Here is a 20,176-nt window from a genome sequence, read left to right on the forward strand (position 1 = left end):
AGATCTTACATTTCACTACACTATTCATATCTATTTAATAGTAGATATATAACATTGTGGAGTTGTTTTTTAATATATTATATTTCTGTCCTTTCTGGGACAGTGCTAACTTCTTGAAGAAAATGGTATCTTTCTTATATTTGTTTTTTCTGGTATCAAGGAGAGTGCCTGGCAATAAATAGACGCCTAAAAATTGTTTCAAGAATGAATGAATGAATGAATGAATGAATGCTTTTCATGTCTTAGATTTCATGTATACCTGTTCAACAGCAGCAGACCACCCACATTAGATCTCTGGAGAACATCAGGATTCAGGCTGCATAGGCTGACATTTTCCCTCAAGAAAATGGCAGTCCATGACCTTCCGAATGAATCAGTCCCTATGACCTTGTGTCATTATTCAGAAATCCTCAGTAAATTTTCTTTACTTTTTAAATCTGAGCACAGATCATGTTTTCTTATGCTGATACAATGCTTAAAATAGAACTTTAAGCATTTAATTAGAATGTTGAATAGAAAGATGCTCATAATACTACAACTTGTATCCTGTTCAGAAGATATATTCAGGGTATTCAGATTAACACATAATACTTAGCGATTGCTTGCAAAGAGGAAGACAATTAGATTTAGTAGAGAATGTGTTTAATATGTTTTCATCAATCAATACTTCATCAGTACTCTAAGTCAATAAAAAATAATAATAACCTGGGATCCAGTTGCAGGAGAATTGAAGATAATGGCTTTCTTCATAAAAGCCAAGATAGATCCTAAATATTTTTCTTGAAATGCAAATGAAAAATTTAAATTTGAATAGCTTCAACTGAATATAAAGGGGAATTAAATTATCTATGACTAATGCCACTAACTCCTTAAAGTACATGGGAGTATACCCAAGTTTTTATGTTTATATGCAACATATATGTAATGTATAGACAAACAGTTAGACTTACATATTCCAAATCTGAACTGTTATTGTCCATAATAAAAATGTCTCTTCTCTGCCGAAACCGGTTTGGCTCAGTGGATAGAGTGTCAGCCTGTGGACTGAAGGATCCCAGGTTCGATTCCGGTCAAGGGCATGTACCTGGGTTGCGGGCACATCCCCAGTGGGAGATGTGCAGGAGGTAGCTGATCGATGTTTCTCTCTCATCGATGTTTCTAACTCTCTATCTCTCTCCCTTCCTCTCTGTAAAAACTCAATAAAATATATATATATAAAAAATTTAAAAAAAAGTCTCTTCTCTAACCAACTGCAACCAAATATGTCTCAAGTCTTATCAACTTTCACAATATTTTTGTAACACCTATTTTTTGGAAGCAGAATATTTGCAAACTTCAATATATTGAAGAAAAGGGTAGGCAACCATCTGTCTGCAGTGGATTTAGATGGAGCTTCCCAGAGGCTTATGTTTCCTCCTTGTTTATATCTGGAGGATTAAGCCTATTTCAGTGAAAAACTGAATTTCTCAAACCTTAGCGTGGACAAGCCCTTGGAGGAAAGTTTTTATTCCTTGTCTTCATCTGTATCCACCCAATATTTCCATATCTTCAATATTATGGCCAAAAAGTTGTTGAGGTTCTTAGAATTTCACATAATCCTAGTTTCTATTCTGTGACTAACAACTCCTCACATTTATTAAATGATAATTTAATAAATCAGAATCACTGGACCTAAATCAAAGCCAGGCTTTCATGTGTTTTTGTGCTGTCAAACACCTTTTCATAGCAAACCTCAGATGCCTTCCATGATATAACCGATTAACTACATTTATTAGGCATAAAATATATGTGTAGACTTTATTTCAAGGTTCCAGGGACACAAGAATAGGAAGTAAATTTCATTTCCAATCTGAAAGAATGACTTCACATAGAAAATCATAAATTAAAAAATGCAGAAGAAAAAGCTTTGCACTACTAATTCTATTTTTCTCTAGAATTTTTCTAAATCATTGCATTACTAATTCTGTTTGCAGTGAATTCTGCTCATCATGCCAGACTTCTGAAATGTCCTTTTTTGGTAAAGTTGGATAACAAACAATGTGTACTGACTATAACAACGATAAATTGAGTCAGTGTGCCCACTGCTACCTCTGCTCAAAATGTTAAGTAACTATCACTTCAAAGTGATCACTGGACTTTTGGGACTCCCACACTCTCAATGCTTTGTTTTTTTCTCATTTAACGCCTCCTTGCTGCATTTTCTGTCTAATCCCATTTCAAGTCAAGTCTTTTCATCTTCTCTCTTCTGATAGCTCTTGATAGGCACTCTTTAATTTGTGTCAAATGTAAAATTACCTGGCTCTCAAGCTCATCTCTAAATATAGGAATCCTCATCTAACAGGACGCTGACTTTACCTTTTCCCATGGCAGGGATTCTCATCTCAGTGTACTGGGGCTCTTTTGAAAATGTCCATTCTAGCCCTAGCTAGTTTGGCTCAGTGGATAGAGTGTCGGCCTGAGGACTGAAGGGTACCGGGTTCGATTCTGGTCAAGGGCACATGCCCGGGTTGCAGGCTTGATCCCCAGGAGGGGACATGTAGGAGGCAGCCAGTCAATAATGTTCTCTCATCATTGATGTTTCTATCTCTCTCTCCCTCTCCCTCTCCATTCCTCTCTGAAATCAATAAAAATATATTTTAAAAAAGAAAGAAAATGTCGATTTTTGATTTACCACCCCATAAACCTGACTCAATAAGTCTGGCATAGGCCCTGAAACAAAATTTTTACTATGCACCCTAATTTTTTGTTTCTTCATACATGGCTCAAGGTGATCTTTTTCCCAATTTAAGGAAACATATTTGTGATAATATCACACAGGAGAAAGCCAAGAATAAAATAACATGTAAGAAAAATGTTTGTATTCACTACCCAGCTCATTCTATAGTCTTTGATATCTATGGGGGTATGTAAAAAAACATGAACATAAAAGATGACTGATTATAAATCAGAGGTTTACTTCATCTGACTTAATGCTTAAACTCCTGATTTTATATTTAAACTAGAGGCCTGGTGCACAAAGATTCGTTCAAGCATGGGCCTTCCTTCCCCTGGCTGCTGGCACTGCCTTTGCTCCACCCGGAGCCACCTTCCTGCCTTCCCACACTACCCAGAGTCCTGGAGCAGCTGGGCGGTGTGGAAAGCCTGCATTGCCACCATGGCCATGACACAAGCATCCCACCCCACCCCCGGCCGCTTGGAGCCTGTGTATGCAAATTGACCCATCATCTTTGATGGGTCAATTTGCATACTCACTCCTGATTGGCTAGTGGGTGTCAAGAAGGTACGGTCAATTTGCATCTTTCTCTTTTATTAGTGTGGATGAACTATCTCAAAATGTATATTCTTTTGATTTTTTCCCTTTCCCTACTTCAAACCTGCTCCTCCCCAGCATCCCACATCTCAATAAATTGAACGAACATCCATTTACTTGTCATGATCATGTTGACTCCTCTCTTTTTCTCACACCCATATGCAATCCATTAGCAAATCCTATTGGCCTTACTGTCAAAATATATCTTAAATGACACACTAGAATATAAGTGTCCTGAGGGAAGAAGTTTTGCCTATTTCATTTAGCTGCTAAGTATACATAATAGCTGCTGGTGGGAATGCAGACTGGTACAGTCACTGTGGAGAACAGTATGGAGTTTCCTTAAAAAGCTAAAATTGGAACTTCCATTTGACCCAGTGATCCCACTTCTAGGACTATATCCCAAGAAACTAGAAACACCAATCAGAAAGGATAAATGCACCCCTATGTTCATAGCAGCACAATTTACCATAGCTAAGATCTGGAAACAGCCTAAGTGCCCATCAGCAGATGAGTGGATTAGAAAACTGTGGTACATATACACAATGGAATACTACGCTGCAGTAAAAAGGAAGGGACTCCTACCATTTGCAACAGCATGGATGAAGCTGGAGAGCATTAAGCTAAGTGAAGTAAGTCAGTCAGAGAAAGATAAATATCACGTGATCTCACTCATTTGTGGAATATAATGAACAACATAAACTGATGAACAAAAACAGATCCAGAGACAGAAAAGCATCAATCAGACCATCAAACCTCAGAGGGAAGGTAGGGGAGGGTGGGGGTAAGGGGGAGAGATCAACCAAAGGACTTATATGCATACATATAAGCATAACCAATGGACACAGACAACAGGGGGTGAGTGTGAGGGCATGATTGGGGGGTGGGGGGCAATGTGAGGATAAGGACACATATGTAATACCTTAATCAATAATAAATAAATAAATAAATAAATACGTTTTAGTGTTGCAAAAAAGAACTTGCCACTTGATTCACCTATTAACAAATGTATACTTCCTAGCATGCTTTTAGTTACCCCAGAAGACATTGCCTAAGTAATTCTCACAAAAACTGTGTAGATTACTTGCTTATCCTTCTCTGAGTAGCAAACTAATTGTGAGTGGCATGTGACAAAGCAAGTCCTACTTCCCAGTGAACAGCTACACATATATATATTCCTCTAGTAATTCTAACTCAACCTGCCTTGACCAAATTCATGATTACCCCTCTCCTCACACTTGATTTTCTTTCTATAATTTCTATGTTAAGAAAAAGACAAATGAGATGATCAATATTCTTTCTTTTGGCAAAAATATCTATTACTCAGAAGATTTATTTTCTGTTCCCAACAAATCCTCACATTTGATGGGTTACCAGTATCTATCACCAGAGTGTCCGACATATATGTTTCATTGTTTTTCCTATTCAACTCCACTGCTCTGGTTTTACCCTTATAATTATTTTTGTGAAAAGTCTCAACAGGCTCTGAACTGGCTTCCCAATATGTTTATCTCACATAACTTTCACTTCTTTCCATTGCCCTAGACCCGTGGTCGGCAAACTGCGGCTCTCGAGCCACATGTGGTTCTTTGGCCCCTTGAGTGTGGCTCTTCCTAAGCCTTAGGAGTACCCTAATTAAGTTAATAACAATGTACCTACCTATATAGTTTAAGTTTAAAAAATTTGGCTCTCAAAAGAAATATCAATCGTTGTACTGTTGATATTTGGCTCTGTTGACTAATGAGTTTGCCGACCACTACCCTAGACTATCTTCCTTTGGGCGCTCTGATATATCAGAACTTATTTTCAAATAACTCCAGGATTTTAAACTTTTTACAGTGAATCTACCATGATGTAACATAACAGGTATCTGTGTGGCAGATTCCCACAGAATAAAGAAGGCCAAAAAAGCAATACAAAGCATCAGAGGAGATTACTTGAAGTCTCCGTTACTTGAAATTACCCAGAAACATTCATGAAAGCCTGTGTCTTACTGGAATTCCCTGAATGACCAGCATAATTATTTCTATATTTGCAAGCAACCATAAATTTACTCTGGTGACTTCATCAAATTAGTATAATTTCTTTTCATCCTTTGGAACTTTTCAAAATTATACTCACATGCCAACAATACCTCAAATGCTACCTACTAAGCAAAAGAGTACTTCCTACCCCAAGTCAGATCCAATTTTTATGTTTCCATGTTCTAACACTTAGCATGCATGCCTCTTCAGTAACCCTCATACTGTCATCTATTGTTTACATGCTAGTCTCTCCCACAAGATTAGAAATGCCTTGTAGGTAAGCAGCATGTCTCATTCACTACTGTGCTTCCTCCACAGAATGTAATAGAACACATTACATGTTGTGGGTGTTCAATAAATATTTGCTGAATGAAATAGAAAAAAGGAAATAGCTCCAAATTCGATAAGCCCTAGAAAACCTGGGTGTTGATTCAGGTTGCTTTATTTGTGTGTGTGCACATTTTGCTGCTACAGTTGGACAGAATCCTTTGCTTTTGTATGTTGCCTTTACCTCCTTTTGGATGATAAAGATCTATTTTCATGACTTCAAGCCAACAATCTGTAGATACTGCCATTGCTGCTGATTGTGACTGGGCACTCAGAGAAGTCTTATGCACTTCTGTTTACCAGGAGAGAAAATCTATTTCAGGCTTGACTTTTGCGGCCACTCCTCTTCCCCCCTCTGCGGCCAGGTACCTACAATGAGTTACAGGTCCCCGGGACAGTGGTGATTAGTCGCTGAAACTCCAGACCCTTTCAGCTGAGTTTACAAAAATGCACAGGAATATTTGTGGGTTTTTTAATTACCCACTTTATATTTTTATTACGCACACTAGAATAGTTTCACTATCCAAGGAGAAATGGAAATGGGGAACAACACACGGTATTTATTTAGTGTTCTCATCCTTTGGGGAAGCAAAGTGATAATATGGGAAACTGTTCCAACAGCACAATAGCAGCTCTCTAATATTAAATGGGAATGTTTACTATTACTTACTACCTGGGAAAAAGAGTGACTAATAGCCAAATCACATAGGTGGTTGTAGGACTGACTAAAACGTTGAAGAGTTATGTAATTAGAGCAATATAACACCTCCAAAAAGCTTAATGTGTAAATTCTACTGTAATTTATTTGACTTACAATAACGAGAAAAATTAATAAAATTGGTTTAATTGGTTAAGTGTCTGCCAAAATTAGCAATGCCGCCCTTCTCCAGGCAAGACAGCACTTTGATTGTTAAAATTTTATAAATTGATGAATATTTCAGGAAACTGACGTCCAGAGTTAGTAAAAATTGTTCATTGTTTTTCTTGTTCCTTATTAAATAAAGGGTCTAGGACTATTTAGCTATTCCCAACACTGCTCTTGTGCTCCATCTCAAGGTAACCAGGATTGTTATGTCACTGGCAATGGGCAGAATGACAAAGGATTCCTAATGCTGAGGCGCTGTGTGCATTCCTGAAACATCCTGGGCTCTGATGAGGGTATGTTTGGCCCTTTTTATTTCAGAAAGTGTGGATTCCTGGTAACTTTCAGTCTCAGCTCCCTTACTGCATCTGGGTCACAAATGTTTCCTTAGACTTTCAAAACAACAACAACAACAAATAAGAATTACTTTGAAACAAAGAGCAGAGAGGGCTTAAGTAAGAATTTTGTACATTACATATTCTCCTCAGTTATTACAGAAATATATCATGTTATTTGGAAGGATCTTGGTATAACTTTCTTGAGGGGGAAAACAAAAACCTGCACTGTTTGTAAATCCCACTTGTTTTTCATGACAAGAGCCAAACAGTTTCATGTTAATGTCCAGGGGATTTTAGTGCTGGCGAGAGATTTGCAAATGTTCTCTGGAATCATTAGTTTAGTCATTATATAATATTCATTTTAAAGTGTGTGTTCCTTAAGATATTGACCAAAATTATCACAAACATAATTTAAATTACTGAATTGTTATTTTAAATGTTTATATCAAAGACATTTCAAGCCCGAAATGCCTTTTTTTTTAAAAAAAAATGTACTCATCACTAAAGTATTTCTCCTGGTGGAAGTCTAATTCAGTTGGTAGCTAACAATTGCTGCACACCTAGCACAGTTCTAGACACCGAGGATGCACCTGCCAGAAAGAAAAATAAAGGATCTCTCCTCATGGAACTTACATGATACTTAAGGGACACATAGAAAAATGAACAAGTAAATCAAGAGTATAATTTCAAATAATAATACATTCAATGCCAAATATAAAATGGGATGGTATAGTACAAGGAAGGGGTGATGATTCTGACTGGGCCTTCATAGAGACCTTGTATGAAGGTGTGACATGTGACCTGAGAAGGAGGCAGCCATGAGAGGGTTGTAGGGGTTAGAGATTGTGAGCAGGAATATAGTGAGTCTGTCCAAGGGAATTAACTTATGCTACAATGATCAAGGGATCAAGATGCTCCTTGCGTGAATGTTAATTCAAGGACTTACTCATCTCTACTGTATTAATCTTTTTTGTTTCCCTAAAAGCTAGTTATTTTACTCAGAGAATAATTGAAAATATTTTTTGACTTTGGAAAAGTCAAGGCCAGTTTTGGCATTTTTAAAGTTCAGAGGGTACCTTCTTACACCTGCATGAAAAAAACCTAAGGTGTAGTAAAATCCTATTAGCTATTTACTATAATCCCCCAAATGTGTCTCTGTGTATGTGTGCGCATGCACGTTTTTATTTATGAGTTTTTAAGTTATTAAATTATTTCTCTTTTCCACTGAGATAGTTTGACTTCCTTTCACTGATTAGTTGCAAAGTCCATACACCCTGGAAAAATAAACCATATAAGTCTATGAACTAGGGTTACTGACTTTCAGGAATCTATGAGTCACCATCACCATCTCTGCTGACTTTACAGAAGAAAGTCATTCTAGGCTTGGGTTGTCTGAAATAGATATCAAGACCAAGCATGTAACTGTCCCAATAATTATGAAGTCCTTTCTTATATCAGCTAGTGAGATTTGTTAATGTATTTTCTTAAAGCTTTCTAAAATTGGAGAACATTTACATGAAGTATTCTCATTGAAGTGATTAAGTTTTAAGATATTTTATCATAATGAAAAGTTGACTCAGTTTCACCCAATATCAAAATGGTTTCATAAGCACTTAACCATATCTTCGTACTTCTATCCAAAAAGATTAGCACAATCTGCACATTTGAAAAAAGATGAATTGGCTTCAAAATGGTATTTATAAGCAATGTAGTTCTCTAACAAAGTGGATGACTCATCAAATTTACTCTAAACTGATGAAATGAATTCTTATAGACAGTGCCTTTTTGACTCCATTTCTAGCAATGTACTGATAAAATCAAGGCCACACATGGTTATAAACCCTATCCTTTGTAAATTCATTTTAGAGTCACTCAGTAGGAATAAAAAAACTTACTAAAAATCTAGAAAAGAACATTGCAGCCCTGCCCAGTGGTTAGAGCATTGGACTGTACAGCAAAGGGTTGCAGATTCAATCCCTGGCCCTGGTTGGGACTCCTGAGGAGGTAACCAACCAATGTGTCTCTCTCACATTGATGTTTCTCTCTCTCTATTTCTCTCTCTTTCTCTCTCACCCTCCCTCTACACTCTCTAAAAATCAATGGAAAAAATATCCTTGGGTGAGGATTAACAAAGCAAAGAAAAACAGTATATTACAATATTTAATTCCACCACTGTATTCCCAATGAGAACTAGAAATAGCAAATAAAAGTGTTTTTAAAATATATTTATTTGTTTCCAGTTTTAAAAATTTGTATATATATTTTAATTTTTAAAAATAAATTTATTGGGTTTAACATTGGTTAATAATATTATATAAATTTCAGGTGCTAACTTTATAGAACAACATCTCTATACTCTACTGTGTAAAATTTTTAAACTAACCACAGTTTTAGAAATTTTGAAGTGTTACCATGTCAACTTGTAGAGAAATGTTCCCTGTAATTCCCTTAGGAATGACCTGGGGTCAGTGTGATATCTCCTTTGATTATTTGAATGATAAAAATGCCATTTAGAATAAATTTTCAAATGAGCATTAGAAAATTGCAATTAAATTGGAGCAAAGATTGGGGATTTCATTGGAATATATAAAAAATGCTTATTAGATCTCAAATTTTTCATTTTTGGGGTCTCAATATGAGGATAAAAAAGATCTAAAGGTCAAGTTGGCTAGGAGTACAGTAACTTTTTGAAATCCCCACAATAAGTTACTATAAAAATGATTTTAGTGAAAACTGTACAGAATATTGGAAAATATTAATAAAGCCATGACATGTAAAATTCATACATACATCTTTCAGGAAAATAATGTGAAAAATTATGTAAACAGAAATTTCTCAAATTTAAATATTCAGCAAAGCAAAAATAGAAACAGTTTTTCCTATATTTTAGTCTTCTTCCTTTTCCCTTCCTTTATTTTTTCTCTATTTTCTCCCTTTCTTCTTTTCTCATTTCCTTCCTTATATAGCATGTAGAAAACCTTACAGAAAAAATTACTTAGATAATTTTGATTGTCTTTTATTACCTTTTTTTTTAATTGAAGTAGACTTCATTTAATGAGCCCCAAACAGGACTCAAACTCCGGTGTAAAACCTTTACAAGTCTTCCTCTTTTTGGGTTTATTCTTTACATTAAGCCCAGAATGCTCTCATGAAAAAATGCAAACCAATGGCAGCACTCTCCTTAAAAACTTTTAAGGCTCCCTTTAAATTACAGTGTCAAAGCCAGCCAAGATCCTCAGTCTGGTACACAGGCCTTTCATAACCCAACCCTTATCTAATGCTCCAGCCTTACCTCTAGACTCTCCTCATCTGCAGTTACACTTGAGTTACCCAACTGCTTAACACTCTCTTCATAGCCCATGCTATTTCACGCATCTTTGATTTTGCTCATGTTGTTTCCTCTGCTTAGAACATCCTTACCCAATTTTCTTCACCTGTATAACTTGAATTTATGCATTAGAACTCAGTGTAGGTGTCATCTCCTCCTGGGTCTTTCTCTAATCCCCCAGTTGGAATGGAGTGCCCTTCTTATAGGCTTTTACTATATCCTATAACCGTCTGTCAGAACACTTGCCACATTACATTGAAATAATCTATTGATATGTTTCTCTCTCCAACTGGAGTATAGGTTCCTTGGCTTCTAATACCTTTGTACCCTAGATTTTTAGCATAGTAATTAATTTAGCAAAGTTTCCCAATATTTTAAGTTACTTTTATTGGCAGAGATTCAAAATGTGAAGTGGATATATTTATCAGCTTATTTTAGCCATATGCCATTAAGTACAATTCCTTTAAATTTCCTTGTTCTGGATCTATTCAAGTTAAAAATTATTTTAACTATTGTATGGTTTCCATGACAGATATGAGGTTCCTTTACACTTTTCAGCTGCTCTGGCAATTAGGGTGATAGCATGTGATTGGTTTTGGCCAAGTGATCATGGGTAAAATTGACATGTGTAGCTTCTGGGCGAAAGTAGTTAGAAGCCAGTATATTTTTTCTAGTTCACACTCTACCATGACAATTTAAGACACTATATGACAACTTATCTCCAAATTTAAAAAATCCTATGGAATAAAAGGCTAATATGCAAATTGTCCCTTCAGGAGTTTGACCGACTGGGAGATTGACTGCTCGCTATGATGTGTGCTGACCACCAGGGATGGAGTGGAATAAAGGAAGGCCCCAGCTGGCAGCTGGAAGGTCCCAATCAGCCCTGATTGCTGGCTAGTCCTAAGGACCCTATGCATGCATGAATTTTGTGCACTGGGCCTCTAGTAATAATAATAAAACAATAAATGTATTATTTTACATACCCTTCTAAAGGGTCAGGAACCTCCAAAAAACTTAGCCAGACTGTTCTGTCTCAGAGCCTGTTAAATTTCAGTCAATGTGCAATCACAGATATCTCAAGACTCAATATGGCTGAAGGATTTGCTTTCAAGATCATACATGTGGCTGTTAGAGGCCATATTTCCTCTATGGATATTGGATGGATATTTCCATTTCTTATCATATAGGTAACTCTCAATGAAGCATCTTACTTTCTCCAGGGCAAGAAATCCAAGAGCAAGAGAGAGAGTGGGAACTCAAGGCAGAAGCTGTAATCGCTTATAAAGCTCTAATCTTAAAAGGTACATACTATCCCTTGTGCCGTATGTTGTCGGTTACCCAGAGCAATGCTGGCACAATGTGGAAAAGGACCCCACAAGGATGTGAAGGCCAGAAAATGAAGGCATGTCAGGAGCTACCCTGGAGGCAGGTTACCAAGGAGACCACCTGTTAAAATGGTATATAAAACACGAGAGCACCTGGACCACCAGTTATTGAATGGGAACAGACTCTCCAACCCACATTAGATGTTAAATAAGCAAGACATAAACTTGTGTGATGCTAAGCCAATGAGAATTCAGGGTCTAGTATGGCATTGCCCAGCTATTCAGACCAACAAAGCTCTCAAAAAGATTCCTTTACAGAAAGAGTCCGTGATGATTAAAAGGACTTCAAGTATTCTAGGACTTGCAAGAGTGACTTCTTATTGTATACTTAAACATTGGAACTCAATTTTATTTTATTTTTGCCAGGTGTGTGAATTTGGTTAATGTACATCTGAACACAGAATGTTGCCAAAATCATGTACAAAGACATCACAGCTGAAGGCCAGGCAAAGGTAGTTAGCATCCCTCATCCTGTTATCTTCTATTATAGGAAAATGGCAAGCTTTCCCAAGGTGACACAAAGCCCGTTGGTATTTCCATGTACTCAAACTTTTCTTTTAAGGTGATTTTCAATCACTTCAAGTACTTGATTTCTTCCCCCCACTAAATAAGACCTACTCAATACGATTGTTGTGAAGAGTAAATGAGATAAGTAACAATGTCTTCTGAAGAGTGAAATACTATATAAATATTAAACATCATTTATATGTATTTCATATTGAAAGCAAATTACTGAAAAAGACTTAATGTTAATAATCCCCAAATATTTTAAAAAATAAAGTACATATTTATTCTAAACAGTTTTTTGTTATTGTTTATTAGAAAACATTTCTACTGGCAATAAATATTTTAAATATGTATGAAATCTATTTACTTGGTTAAGAAATCATCTCTCTCTGAGAACAAAGGTAAAATTAACAAATTCAGTCCTATGAGTCACCTATTAAAATACTGGTCATATATGTCATGTATTTCACCTCAAAATGTTCTATTGTTAATGTCTAAAGGTCATTTCATAGCCGGTGTGATGGATTATGCCTCTTCGGACATATGTAACACCATTATGGTCTAGGAAAAATATTGTGCGATATAAAGATTGACCTATTCAGTTAAATCAAAATAAATTTATAATTTTAAAGTTAACATTAATTATAACATAGGATGAAAAAATAAAATAAAATGCATGTGTAGGTTTGAAAACTTAAAAAGAAAGAAAAGATCTTTAGGTCATGTGAGATATTGAATGATAGAACCTCAGTCTTAACTTATGCTTAAACCCAGCACCTTCAATAACAAAACAATACATTGGCTACAGGTTAGGCCACAATTACCTAACCTGTATCCAATGAATCACCCCCTGACCAGGCAAAAGTATTTTTGGCAGCACCTATATTACCTTGAATTTTTCTCTTGTGAAGTAACTGTAGCCTGACCTTGATTAGCTTATCAGATGAGCTCACAGCTATAGTCTGTCAGAGAAATGCCATGGCAACATGCCAGAAAAACTCTGTAAATTGTCTAGAGGGCACACCTAAGTATCATTTCCACTCTCCTTTATTCTGTGTTTCTTAATCAGAATTAGAAGCAAAGGAGAGAGACAGGATGAAGTAATGGAACACAAGTGAGCCATGGACCTGATAGATCCTTATTTGCAACCTAATGCTGCTACTTACTGTAGGACTAAACTTTGGAACACATTAAAATAGCTTTTTGAATTTTATTTATCTCATTTATAAAACAAAGCTATTAAATTCCTCAGTAAAAGCTTGTTATGAGGTATCAATGAAATACATTCATTGTGGAGCCTGGCATATAGTGCGCAATAAATAGTCTTCCTTTCTCTTTGCAGTGAGGAAAGGAACTGGAAATGAATACCCTCAGCTTCGTCCATCACATGACATTGACTGAACCTTACTAGTGAGCCATTACTTAATGGAGCCAACAGCACTAAGGATGTGGGATATGTCAGGGTGCATTCTGCATTCTAAAAACATACACGTTCAAAGCTTAATGACCATATTAATATTACCTTTTCCAGTCACTAGTCATGACTTCTATGGAGTCCTGGAGGAGATGAATAAGGTATTATCTCTAACCTCTTTCTGCTTCCTGTGGAGGAAAGGCTGGGCTTACGCACACCCACAGAGCTGAAGTGGGCATCAGAAGAAGCATCAAAGAAATGTCTCTTAGTCGGAGGGATAGTGAGAACTTGTAACTCTGCCATTTCCACATCTGGGACATAAAGATTTGCCTTGTAAGAAGCACCCCTATGACAGATATTCTTCCCATCCCACCCACCCAATTAGCTTACCTGCTACTGGGTAAACCCTTAATGAGCAGTGTGCATTAACTCAGTTAAACCAACATATTATTGCCATTTTTTGTGTGTGTGTCTGTGTGTACATGGGTTCTATTTAAAAATTAACAGTGATAGACCAACCAGCTAACAATTTAAAAATTCTGTGAATGGGCCCAGTGCAGGCAAATTGAAACCATGAAAGAGAGAGGAAAAATTATCATGATAGGAATGACATTCACAGAGAGGTGGGAAGGCAATGCAAATCACTCAGTATAAAGGCACTGAGCACCTGTTAGGGGATGGGTGGGTGGAGCTGGGATGGAAAAGGAGAGTAACATGTGCCAACTCCATTTTATGAATAGCTGATAGCAAAATTCTCAATTGAGAAAAAGGCCAGATCCATTTTACTAATACCTTTCAGTAAAATACTCAATTCCAAAGAAGGCTAGAGCAGAGGCCATTAAGAGTTACAGAACTACAGACTGGCCATGGAGGCAGAAAACAGTTGCAAACCACACTGGGGAGCGACTTCAACAGTGGGAATGAAGGGATAGAACTTGGCATTTAGTGTTTACTATGTGTTGATGAATATATATGTATAGTCTATATCTATATATTACATCCTCCTCAGCTTTCTATAAGTCAGGCATTACCACCCTTAATTTTCAATTGGAAAAACCAGACTTGGAGAGCTTACTAATAATAACTTGTTAATGGTCACACAAGAAGCAAGAAACACAGCTTCTTGTCATGTCATTTGTTGAATGTTCTCCTTATTTTTCATATGGCAACACCAACAGGAAAATAGACACAATCCAGGTAAAAAATAGATATCTTTAAATGCAGAAGAAAGGCAGAGAATTGCTCACTTCCTCCTAATGTTGAATGTTTAAACTGACTAGAACCCATCTCTCAGTTTCAACTACAAAGATAATGTAGGAATTACATTAAAGAGTTTCCTTTGAGTTGTCCCCAAGAGCCCCCTCCCCCAAACTACATTATTTTTTAAAAAAATGTAATATTGCGCAAAATGTACTAGTCAAATAATTGGCTATAGTACAAGATATACACAGGAATAGGTTTTATGGAGCATAATTTAATGCTGGCAAACACTGCTTTCAAAAAGAACACTGCCCCACCTTCACCCCTAGGACTTGAATTATATAATGAAATGTGTGTGCCTTTTATTAGAATGATTTTACTTATGAAACTCCATGTATAGTAATATTTGTCTTATTTTTTATGAATTTGTCACATTTTTTCCCAGGAAACTGCTTTCCATCTCTGGAAAGTATCACCTGATAGTGGAGAGGGCATATAATGAGAGAGGAACTGAGGACTAAAGAAAATAAGGTGGGGATGATGAAGACTTTATCATCCTGTTACATCACTTCACAAAAGGGCATTGTGGTCGAAATGCCTTCTAACTGATACATTATATTTGTAAGTTCAACAAGGTTGATATTTTCCAAGTAGTCAGTTACATGCAAGTGCAAATGGTGAATGGACTTAAAGGGTCAGTGATTACATCTGCTACCTACATTGTGGTATTTCACCTTCAAACCTAAGGTTGCCTCTTTATCTTGAAGAATAATATGATTTTTTGTCCTGCCAATCTCTGAATAAAATTACTTATACCAGAGGGGCAAAAAAGCAGTTCTCAACCTAATCTGTTTTGCAAATTTGACAGTGACATCAAAGAGCAGGAAGTTGTCTGTGAGTAATGACACTGCTCATTTGTTTAAATGTCAAACTTAACCGCATCAACTTTCAGAATATGTCAGTAAAGAATGAATTTCAGTTCAGCCAGAGAGGATTTCAGTGTCATTCAGTGCTGAACAAAATAGCTGTCAGTATCTTGAAAGCAGAGGGCTTTGATTAAAGCTTTCTTTGTAAGCTAAATGGAAATGGCCATTTCAGCACTTGGAGCTATGGACAGTACTCTCTTCCTTAGGTAATGAAACAAGTTGTAGTACTTCTTGAGATTAAAACATTCCCCAGATTAGCAAGCATGTGCCCCTAAACTATTCAATTAGGATATAAAGAGGATGCATCACAGGTCTGTGCAAAGCCAGGATGAAGTAACAGCAAAAAGGAGCAAATTTTATCACAGAGATTAAGCCTAAAATAAAATTAGAGAGGGGAAATATGATTTGTAGCTATCCCTTCAAGACATGTCAAAATTTTACTGCAATGCAATAACATTTCCCTATGGATAGGTTTTTGTTGGAGAGAATAATAGAATAATAGAATTAACCCCCTGTGGTAATTTACTAGCATTGGACATAGGTGCAGAAGAGAACAGGAAGTATATTTAATAGACTTGCAGACAATCAGGAGTAAAAAATTCATTCTCTATATGCTTTCTAGATCGATCTAGAGTGGTACATTCTTGAAGCATTCTGGATATGAGGTCAGAAAAAAAATGGAATTGAATCTGCAGCATGTTCCTTAATGAGTAATTTCATTTCTCTAAGTCAAAATTCTTATGTCAAATATAGACTACTTTGAGGTTTAAGTGAGAGAGTGTATATGAAGGGGTCCGGCACACATTAGGTCCTCAACAGATTTTCAATTGGGATTATTCACTTATATTAAGTGTTGGCATAATGCAGTGCAGTGTTGCTATAGTGGTGGCCATGAGTCTGAATAGTTGTAACACCAAGGATGGACACAAGAAGAAGGAAAACAAGAAAGGCATTGTCATTAACAGATGTGTTCTTATATCCAAGGGCCCTAATCATGTGCATCTGCACCTTCATCCACCTTGTTGGCATCCCCAAAATATTCCCTTATGTTTATATTTTTAAAAAGCAACAAAAGAAAAAAAAGTCTAAAATAATACAGGAAGAGCAAACTAAAGTTCTCAGAGGTGTCTTATTTCTCTTACCAAATACTAAGTCTACCAACTTTCTCCAGAACACCTCTCAGTCATATACTGCCAACGACTCTCACTACCTGCTACTTTGAGTGCTCCTGCACAGCCGGGCGCACTAGGAGAGAGCAGGTAAGACTGAGCTGAATGCTGAAAGCCTGGTAAGTTCCTTATCACCCTGCATTGAAGCTACAGACTATTTGCTTTGGACTTCAAAGCCTCCCAGCCTATTTCACATCACTCTTCTTCCCTTTTCATAACCATCACCGAGAGAGCATCTTTACCCAGCCTCCCCGCTCCCCTCCTGTTCTTTTCAACAGAGATTCCCTCCACACTGCCCTCTACATATGAACTGCCTCCCACTCTCCATTCATCAAGGCACATGTTCGGTCCATTCACAATTCATGTTAAGTCCTCAAGGCCCTCCTAAAGCTCTTTTTAAGTGGATTCCCCAGCTGCTCTAATCAACTCCACCACCACAGTCATCATATCACCATTACGCCCACTCCCCAACCCTCAGAAATTGTGCAGAGGTGGAGAATGGGCTGGTTTTGCATGCAAATCTGGACAGGGACAAATAGAGATAAGCCTAGCATTAAAATTGATCTTGTTTGGGGGAAGAAAAAACCACACACAAAAAACAACCAGTTACAAGTCTTTCTGAAACGTGGCAACAAGCATGTTCTGGGGGGGCGGAGGGGGTATATTGGTTGAGTGTATGAATGAATGAATGATGAATGAATGGATGGATGATTGGGATCTCTTTGGCACTTTTCTCAGATGCCCCTCCTTCTTGCTTGCTCCCAGCATGGTTCCTCTATAATTAAGCCCCCAGTGCCCAGGTGCACCTCGCTGCTTCGCCTGGGTCTCCACTCCCTGCCCTTTCATGTCCACCTCCAGACAGAGCCTACGCCTCCTCGCCAAGGGGCACTCCACCTCGCCCACAAATCCTTAGTGACTTCAAAAGCCGAAGCAAGCTTGCTCCTTGTAGGCAACAGCTTTTCATTCTGCCAGCTCTACTTCTCCCCAAAGCCCCTGAAACCGCCAGCCACGCCACACAAAAGGATGGCTAATTTCCCCACTCCCGCAATCCACCTGGCGGTGGCCCTCGCCGCCCCTCTGCTGGCACTTGTAACCCAGGTGCTCGCAAGAGAAACGCGGTTCCCCCGCTTCTCTCTGCAGAAAAAAAACACCCCAAAACAAAACAAAAAAAGAATCACTATTTCAAGGCTCGGTCCTGGTTCTGAAAATCAGAAAACTTTTTTTTTTTTTTTTTAATAGAAAACCCCACCCGGAGGGCAGGGACCTCTTTGTTTGCATCCCAGGGGGAGGGAGGGGTCTCCGAGCTTTTGCAGCCCGGGGCGAAGGGTACGTGACAGCCCTCTGGAGGGCTGCCGGGGACAGGACTCACCCAGGATGTTCCCGATGAGAGCCACCACGAACACGATGATGTAGCCCGCGATCAGGACCCACTCGTATTCTTTCGGGTGGAGGTAGTCCCTCCACAGGTACCGCAGGAATTCCTCGTCGTCATAGTCGGTGGGGCTTAGAAAGGGCTCTTGAGTTTCATTCAGCTCCGAGGCGGATGACCAGTTGCGATACGGGGGTGAGTCCTCCAGTTTGGTGCCGGACATCACGGGGCTCGAGTCCGGTTCGGCTCAGTGCTGCAAGCGGCTCTTGCCCTGCCCCATGAGCACCGGGACTCGCGGTGGGAACGGCTGCGCCGAGCGGCGAGAAGGGGCTCCGAGCAGCAAATGACGTGAAAAGTTCAGGAGCCAATGCCTCCTCCGGAGTCCTGTGCCCCGCAACTTCGGCCGCGCCTGGGCTGCGTGTGCCGGGCGCTTGGGCACCGGGGAGCCAGGCGGCAGAGGACCTCGGACCCGGCCCTGGAGGCTGCAGCAATGACACCGGGAGGAGACGCTACCTCGGCTCGGCTCGGGCTCAATTACTCCTCATTCCAGCACTGAGTCCGCAGCCCGCAGCCTCCTCCCGCGCGGATGGAGAGCTGGAGTGGGAGGGGAGAAAGTAAGGAAGATGATTTTAACCTGTGTCTCTCTCTGTGGGTCCCATCTCCCGTCTTTCCTACTTTCCATTTCCTTCTCCATGTCTCACCTGCAGCTTCTCTAAACCACACGTGTGTAGGTCTGTGCACATGGCAAGCATGTCAGGGCAGGGTGAACTCCGGAGGTATGGGCGCCTTTGTCTCTGTGATGTCAACGTAAAGGGCATGAGGAGGAGCCGCTGTGTGCCTCCAGCAGGACTCGGCAAAAGTCATTTCAGGCAAATAGTTGAACATTTGTGGGGCTTTTCCAATATAGCACTTGCTGACTCTTTCAGGCATCTCCCCCTCGGAATTGGGAAATGAGACCACGTTTTTAAGACATATTTAGTTAGAATTTGTATTTGCAACAGCAAGTGTCATGTGAAATAGAGCAGCAGATTCTTAAAGGACACCGAGGGCGATAAATGCGCTCACAGTTAAATGTTCCCAAGCGGAGGAGCCATACCAAACAGCATGAAGGGGATTCCCAGCTGGATGGGGTGGGTGAAGCAGGAGCGCTCTCTCTGGTGATTACCACGCCACGGGTCTCCCTTCTCATGGACTCAGGATTGATATCATCTGTCATTCTCTCATTAATTGATTGGGTCTCTAAGAAAAGTATTTTGGGGTGTGTCTGAGTCTGAGTTCAAAATCCTTTCGTTCTCAGTACGCATGATAGGAATATTGCATTTGATTGATTATAATTGGACTTGGGAAGGACCTTGGAATCATCTAGGCTAGACTCCAGCGTAATATTAGAAGCCTGATGTGTCCCTAGTTTGGACGTGACACCATAATGTATTACATCCACCATTATGGGACTGCTCTAAAGTTTGGAAAACTGTGCCACACATTGAAACAAGGTCTTTAACCAACATTTGTCTTTCTCGGTCTTTTCTATCGAATTCCTAGTTGGCATCTTAGTGCTACATGGAATCAGTCTTCCATGTGACAATTCTTCACATATTCAAAATAAGCATCACAACCAAAGGACTTGTATGCATGCATATTAAGCCTAACCAATGGACACAGACACCAGGGGGTGAGGGCATGGGTGGGGGGAGGGACAATGGGAGGATAAGGACACATATGTGATACCATAATCAATAAAGAAAAAAATACAGAATATTGAAAAAAATAAGCACCACAGTCCCCTCCCCTTCCCATGCTCCCTACGGTCACTTTCCCCCCAATTATTTCCAATGTTTTACAAATGACATTATTTCTACAACCTATATTTGCTTGGTCTTCCTTTAGACATTTGTCAATATTTTAGATAACATGCAAGTAAGAGGAAATACAATTATCTGGATTGGGTCTTGCCAGTACAAAATGTATACTATTATTTCCAATGTTTTATCTTATTATGTTTTCAAAAGTCACA

The 20,176-nt window shown here is 38.7% G+C and overlaps 1 protein-coding gene across 1 annotated transcript in view; it reads right to left on the minus strand.

Annotated features, from left to right (window-relative positions):
- The window catches only part of HCRTR2 (hypocretin receptor 2), a 99,137-nt gene extending 80,414 nt beyond the window's left edge, over positions 1–18,723 (minus strand). The window contains exon 1 of the mRNA XM_059699646.1: positions 18,163–18,723. Within this exon, the coding sequence (XP_059555629.1) occupies positions 18,163–18,385 (223 nt within the window). The 5' untranslated portion in view covers positions 18,386–18,723. The remainder of the gene's footprint in view (positions 1–18,162) is intronic.
- Positions 18,724–20,176: the final 1,453 nt, after the last annotated feature.

The sequence above is a fragment of the Myotis daubentonii genome, chromosome 6, assembly GCF_963259705.1.
Source record: "Myotis daubentonii chromosome 6, mMyoDau2.1, whole genome shotgun sequence".
Lineage (NCBI taxonomy): Eukaryota > Metazoa > Chordata > Mammalia > Chiroptera > Vespertilionidae > Myotis > Myotis daubentonii.